At 37.0% G+C, this 7,505-nt stretch overlaps 1 protein-coding gene across 2 annotated transcripts; it reads right to left on the bottom strand.

Annotated features, from left to right (window-relative positions):
• Positions 1–941: 941 nt before the first annotated feature.
• On the bottom strand, positions 942–5,831 carry LOC137962333 (nudix hydrolase 13, mitochondrial-like). 2 transcript variants are annotated; one of them, XM_068809137.1, is made up of 7 exons: positions 5,487–5,831; positions 5,289–5,393; positions 5,087–5,175; positions 2,758–2,866; positions 2,529–2,612; positions 1,564–1,713; positions 942–1,441 (listed from the first exon to the last, which is right to left on the bottom strand). In XM_068809137.1, the coding sequence occupies exons 3-7, from the start codon at positions 5,155–5,157 to the stop codon at positions 1,217–1,219; spliced, it is 639 nt and encodes a 212-aa protein (XP_068665238.1). In that variant the 5' UTR covers positions 5,158–5,175; positions 5,289–5,393; positions 5,487–5,831; the 3' UTR covers positions 942–1,216. The 2 variants fall into 2 exon arrangements, with proteins under 2 accessions (XP_068665238.1, XP_068665236.1); XM_068809135.1 differs by having other exon boundaries at positions 5,289–5,831.
• Positions 5,832–7,505: the final 1,674 nt, after the last annotated feature.

Genomic DNA, 7,505 nt, shown 5'->3' with positions numbered 1-7,505 from the left:
GGATATTTCAAATATACATTTTATTTATAAAATTTCTATATTTTAAAGTAATTAAAATTTTATTTTTAATTTTTATTCCATTTATGAATTGATGTTTTAATTTTATTTTTTGTTTCGTAGTTATTTATTTAAGGTAAATAATCCATTTTATTTTCAATCAAACTTAATTTTTTTATGTTTCATATTCTTTTATAGTTTCAATGTACCACTTTTATTTAGTATAACTTAATAGGTTAATGTTCTATCCTAATATATAGATCATAAGTAATTTATATTTATAATATCGTTAGGGTGATACATTTATTTCATATAGAATTTATAATTTATCATTTCTTTAAAAATTTAATAAAAATAAGTTTCTTATGTTCAATCTTCTTGATGTTAGGAATTAGACGCACTAATTTTAAACTAACGAGAGTAATAATAATAATCGCAAAAGAAAAAACAAAAAAACATGAAAATACATCCTATCTTCCACCGCTACAATAATTCACTATGAAGATGAAATATTTTACAAGAGAAATCGCACATTTACAAGTGTTTTCTGTTACCTTTCCGGGCGACAACTCAAGATCCTTCTCCGATGATAAAACCCCATCGATTAGACTCCACAACTTAAGACTTGTTTCCTCATTAGTTTCATTTGTAACAATTGAAAATTCAATTTACCATCAGCATAGGTTTTTTAGACCATAAGAATTTTTAATCAAATAAAAAAAATATTTAATTTCCAGTTGATTTTTTTGAAAAAAATTCCAAGAAAAATTTTTAGAGGCAAATTGTTGAAGAAACGAGAGTAAGTATGAAGGACCAAGGTTGTGAAAGAAAGTGAGATGAGATTCATGGGAAGAAGCAACGGAGGAAGCTTTGGCTAAGCTCGCTGCTATTACCGTAAGTCACTACTCCTCTCAGTGGTGTGTCCACATATTGGATTGGCAGCTGCAATCTGCGGCAAAATACAACCCTTCTACTTTTGATTACAATCTTACAAGATAGATACTTTAACAGAAAAGAAAAAGTTAAACTGTGCTCTCTACTGCTACTCCCGTACAGTTACAGACTTAGCCATGACATCAAAAACCAGTTCAGATTTGACATAGAAGAATTGGGAGGAACCAACCTTGAACAAGCACAGGCTCATGGCCAAGAAGTAGAAAACGAAAACAAAAACCTACCTATTTGACGCATGGGGACTACAGAACAGAGAAGAACTGTTTCAACATAAAGCATTGATAGGACTTTCCAGGCACGGGCTATCAGAAGTTTTCACAAAGCACATGGATGGAATTTGATGATCAGTTGCTTCTGAGACAGGCACCACCATTGAGTCTTCTCTCAGCTGATGCTTCTCGTACTTGCAACAAACTTTTTCTTGGAACACTTCCAGAGCTTCCCGCATCCAATCGTAGCGGCAAAGCTTAATAGCATCTGAGATAGATAACTGTTGAGGGGAAAATGATCATTACCAGAGTGGGAACTTCAAAATGTTCCAGAAGAGGCTTCCGATTTCCGAAATGAGAAATAAATAAGAAAGAGAGCATTTTTCCATGCAAGAATACTGACCCATCTTCTTTCACGGCTGCCTTGCTCCGGCCAGTAATCAAGCTCCTCAGTCACCTCCATTGCAAACATGTAACCTTTACAATATCCTTCCCGGCCGCATCTATTTTCCTTGCTCTTGCTTCTGAATTCCCAAACACCTAATGGTTCATCCTATAGCAGGATCATAAACGTTTTTTTGAGACCTTTCATAGTATAATTGGCGTTTTTTTTTTCTTTTATTTTAAAACATGACTAGGACATAATTTTGATGATGAGAGAAGATTGTAAGGAATTACAGGAGACCCATTAAGGAGGAGGTTCAACCTAAAAAACGACAAAGTAGAAAATAAACAACAAAAATTATGACTAACGGCTAATTGATAGGAAAAGGACTCCACTGAATACACTTCTCTACTGTACTTTTCATACATAATCTTTTGGTAGGAAGTGAATTATGCAGAACTCTTCCCAAGTAGCATGTGAAAAAGGTCTTCTCAACTTGAATAGTCTGACACCAGAATTGGTTCAATTCAGAAATATTTAATACTCAAGAGAACGAGAAATTTTTCATAAAAACTGAGCATAATTTGATAACAAATACGTCGGAGACAGTACAGTATTGTGATAAAGACAATAAATAACAAAGGATCATCACTGAGCGCCAGTTACAAGTGCAGGTGTTGAGAGGAATTTAGCACCAAAAGCCATACTTATCAGTTGTCATATCCAGAAAAAGATTATATTCCAATAGCCAATTGATTGGACACAAGAAAAGCGCAACAACTGTTCTCAAACATTTAGATACTGAAGGAAAAAAATCATCCTTAAGTTTGATTCTACAAGTATTAGTTTCCATCTCTATTTTTCTCAGAAAAAGCAAAATGTTTAACCAAAGGTCTGTTGCATTTCACTGAAAAAGGTGGGAATAAAAGAAAGAAAGTACAAGAACGCCAAATTGGTAAAAAACTAAAAGTAAAAGGCTATACCTCAAGTTCTCCTTTAATTCCAGCTTCCTCCAAGGCTTCACGGCGTGCGGCATCATGCACAGACTCATCATTTTCCCATCCCCCCTGAAAATCAAACAGAATAGACCTATTCAACTCAAAATGTCAACATCAACAGCAGTGGACAAATTTGAAGAATTTTCTAACTAATCGTGTTTACCATCTATTCCAGATCAAAATATTGTAAAAATATGGATGAATATTCACAAACCTTTGGAAAAACAAGGTCATCACGATCGGGTGAAGAAACCATAAGAACTTCAAAGCTATCTTCTGAAGCAGTAGCATCCTCTACATTTTTCAGCCGATAAGGGATACATCTGTTTATGTTTTAGCATAGTCAGCAAGTAAGAAAATGAGTGGTATCTGTTTTGTACACCAGATACATCAGAACACAAGCCATCCCCAACTCAATCACTCACCCTTAAAGTAACAGTAGTCTATATAATGATTTTAAACTCATAAAAAATAGACATTTGACAGCACAACAAATGTAATTCGATGAATGAGATTAAAATTTCAAAAAATGAAAGCTAAAAAAAAAATCCATACTAGTTGATGACATGTTCAATAACATTCAAACATTCTAAGACAGAGAATGACAACCAACTGGCTGCAATAAGGAAGGCAAAACAAAACTTTCAAAATTGTCATAAAACCTTGGGAAGAATCAAAATATGATAATTAACAGCTTTAATCACACAAATCATCAAATTGTGAAAATTTTCCAAGGAAGTGTAGGCAGGATCCAGGGGCCATCGGCTTCGAAGACCATCCCACATATCAGTGTATGGCACTGCCTGGTTTCTCTGGGTTTTCTGTTCAGAAATAAAGCTCGGTACATGAGCCAAACTAATGTGATTTAACAATCACTGCCCAAATACAGCCTAAATTCTTCATCCGAGCACCAAATCAGAAAAAGCTAATTATTCTCCTCTTTCTCGTCAATGCATTCACTATGACATGTACAAGCTCTTTTCTTACAAAGATTTCAGTGAACTGTATGCTCAGCCTACTTAGTTTCTCTAGTTTGGACGTAGGTGCCAGTAAAAAGAAAGAATGAAGAAAAAACAGTGAGTTTAGAAAATATTCTTGACATTAGATCTCTTAATCTAAGGAGAAAATGAATAAATAAAAAAAATAAAGGTTTTTTTTCTTAATTTCAGAAGATACCCGTAATCCATACAGTACTGCTATTTTTTTTTATTTTTTTTTCTTGAAGCTAGTGAATTTGCATCTTTTAATGGAGATTTCCAGCAAAGCTTGAAGGCTCTCAAGCAGATGAAAAAGGAACTTGTAACTCTGCAATAGCTAACTAGAAGTTGATAGATTAGCATTCGCTGGAGAACTGTCAGGCATCCATGCGACACAATCTCTCCAGGATATCCTCACTCCTTGAAATATAAAAGCTGTTGACCAAAAAATTTTAAATTGTGAAATTTCAGAGCTCAAAACTCGAACACTGTAGGATTTGGACTCCGGTCAATGCTGCATCAAATAATGGTGCAAAAATAGGGAAAAAATTTCCTACTGGTGCGCAAGTAGCCAAACCACTTCTTTGTGTTTTAATTAGTAAATTAGGTTTCTTTCATAACTAATGGCCTCGCAAATTTGGAGTAGACCATTCTGTGTAAAAAAACAATGAGATGTCCACTCACAATCTCATCACTACAGCCCAATGAACAACAAGAAAATCATAAAAAAGCAATTAGGTTGCCAAGTCTGGTCAATCAAGGATGCTGTGAGAAGGATGTACAAGTGAATATGTTAGCATAAGAACTCATAAACTGGTTCAGCCCAACTGTTCAATTCCATACAAAATAGAAATTTTCCCAGCGCAAATTCTCCAATGACTTGACCTTGTAATTTGCATGACAAGCCTATTGCTGTAGAACTAGCAAAAATGAAGCCCTAGATCCCCTAAAGCAGCTTGTGAAGGCACCAAGCCTGGTATGCCAAGATGGAATGGGGAGCTCACCGACACAGATACAATTACCCTGTTCCAAATATCTTTTTTTTTTTTTGCGAGAATTTTATAGTTACCTTCCGCAAAACCAGATTCATGGACTTTTCCCACCAGTCAAATCCACAAGAGTAATAAGTTTGTAAAAGAAAATTAGCATACACGAGCAAATTTGCCACCAGATGGTTAAGCAGATGGAAAATGAAGAAGGACCTCTGTACGCCTCCCAAAAGAAAGAAAAATACAGAGCCCGAGACCACGAGAAACGGAAATACACCACAAAATAATGTTTTCTGCATCTAATCACTTTATGAAGCACAAGAAATAAATCCAAACAATGTACAGAAAGCAACAAAAACAAATTTTTATCGAAATAAAAGTAAAAATGAACATATAAATATAACCAAAGATGCAGCAAAGTGACAATTGCATTACGGACGGCAAATCCCAATGAATCAATGACAGCAGTTTATAAGAATCAAAAAAAGAAAAAGAGAGAAAAAAAAAGGATGCAAATGGAACAATGAGAAGAAGAAACAAAAAAGAAGGTTGGAGAGCAAAGTAGCCAAGACTTTACCCGGCGACAAGTCTGAGTCCCTGATCATAAAGTTGCCTTTGGCGACCAACACGAGCTTGCAAAGGTGACATGGTTTTCTCGCGAGATTCCTGACGAAATTAAGATTAATGACGAGTGAGAACTCGAATTCCCAAACGAAAAGGGTTAACCTCATAAATTACACAAAAAGAAAGAGTTTTTCCCCGTCCCATCAAAGAGTTACCGTTCAGAAAAGCAGATTCTGCTCTCATAACCTCGGGACGTCTCCACCACTCCACTCCGACAACAAATTCTCCTTCCACTTCGCGTCTGTCCGCAAGCAACTCAACTGCATTCAACCCGAAACAACAACATCGTCGCTCCACAAGATCCTAAAGACAAAAACTTAGCGCAGAATCACGCAGAAAGAACATCTCAATACCGAGGTTTCGATGGCCGGCCAGCGCCAGCTGATCGATTCTCATGCTAACCTCCGACTCCCCCCAGGTTTAACACAGTTTCCGCGCCAAAAGGAGAATATCACGAGAACCCAGAACAAGAAACTTAAAAGAAACAAAGAATCTAACAAGATAACAGAAGAGAAGGCGCAGTGAAATTTCTAAACGGGGCTTCAGAGAAGCAACAAAGGCCGTTGAATTCAGAGATTTCAAATGGGAGGAACTAACCAGTCCAAACCTCTATTTATATTAGTATATTATTAGACAATCAATTATTTTCTCCTCGATGTTAATTTGACAAATACTGTATTAAATATCGGGAGAGACGGAAAGACACAAAGGTTTCGTTTCGTCTGTGCTAGACAAAGAGACATGACTTGACAAAGAGACATGACTTGAGGAAGAAGAAGAGGAAAAAAGGAAGATAAGTAGAGGACAGCCGGAAATCGGGCCGCTTTCATTGACAGCGTGTAAAAACGCGGGAGTATTAAAACCAGGGAAAATTAATCTTATCGAATTCCTGAAAACACCCCTAAACTTTTCAATAAATGACGCTCGGTGTCCCCATTTTGTTTCATGGACGGGGAGGATTGGGCAGCTTTTTCGGCTCTTTTTATATGGGACCCACCTATATTTCCGGACCACCTCGAGTTTTAATCAACCATCAGTGACCCGGTCCGACCCGACCAAACCATACTCATATGAAAATCTTCTTCTTCTTCTTCTTCTTCTTCTTCTTCTTCTTCTTCTACTTCTCCTTCTCCTTCTTCTTGTGCTGCTGCCAAAGGAAATTTCTCACTCATTTACGATTTACAAATGCATGAATCTCCTCCTCATACCCATTTTGAATAGGTCTAAACTGAACCAGATATTCCGTGTTTGATCAGTTCAAGAAATGTCGAAACCTGGCCGTAATGACACGTACTGTTCTGTTGATGGTTCGATGGAACAGTGGTATTTTTAATCCCCGGGTTTGGATTATTATTTTGCATGGGCACAGATGCTGTTTGTCTGAAATGTTTCACGTGGTTCGACATATCGCATCTTTTGAAGTTTAGAACAGGATTAAAGACGAAGAAGAACGATCATCATTTCCTGCAACTCGATTAGATAACGTTGAGGTTTTTAACGAAAGCCAGAGGCTGTTCCCTTGAACTCGTTCAGAACCTTCGGAAAGTTGGGTAGAACTATATAGTAAGTGGTCGTAAGTTATTACGGCCGACAATTACAAGCTTTGTGATTCTTCTTCCAAATAACATCCTTTCGCTGCTATCTTTGCATGCAGACTAATCGTTTCACATGGGGCATTTCCGGTTTTTTCTTCTGTTTCTTTTCTTTGTATTGGTTTTATGTTTGCCAAGCACAGTGGTATGGGTAGGGATGACACGGAAAAATTGGATTTTTGAAAACTTCAAATTGGACGGTCATGCACTCAATTTCAGTTCCAACTGTAAACCCTTTTAAACGGTCCAAAACAGGACCTTCTTTGAGAAAGGTTCAGAAAGCCAGCTTTCTTTTACTTCTTCCATTGTAGAAACAATTTGCAATTTCGGGGGGAGAGAGAAAAGATTGACCTGAGACCAGTTTCCACCGAATTCCGCTACGGTTTTCTGCCATTTCCCACTCCGTGTCAATTATTATCAGAAGTCCATGCATGGATGCACCGACAAGAAAAGTCAAACAAAGTTCATGTTGATTTCAGAGGTCATCGCTTCCAGGACAAGGACGAGGAAAGATGCCCAAAAAAATTTGGACGTCGGCAAATTTATGATTGGAGTGGACAGATGCAGGACGGTGCCTGTGAAAAATTTATCTTCTTTCATTTGAACGTGTTCCGTGGGAGAAAACGATCGTCCAAGACCACAGAACGAGTCTCATCCCAGACTAGATGTGCAGCAGTTGAACAAAATGACCAACCTGTTCAAAGAATTGGCAGATACCTGTTCTTTAATGTTTACTAATTCTAATAAACCGGTGATATGTCTCTGTCTACTGCACCAGTT

Source organism: Aristolochia californica, unplaced genomic scaffold (genome assembly GCF_029961685.1).
Source record: "Aristolochia californica isolate CCGP_79_NKW_82.1479 unplaced genomic scaffold, dmAriCali1.0.hap1 SCAF_4, whole genome shotgun sequence".
NCBI classification, from domain to species: domain Eukaryota; kingdom Viridiplantae; phylum Streptophyta; class Magnoliopsida; order Piperales; family Aristolochiaceae; genus Aristolochia; species Aristolochia californica.
This window is presented reverse-complemented; position numbering and strand designations above follow the sequence as displayed.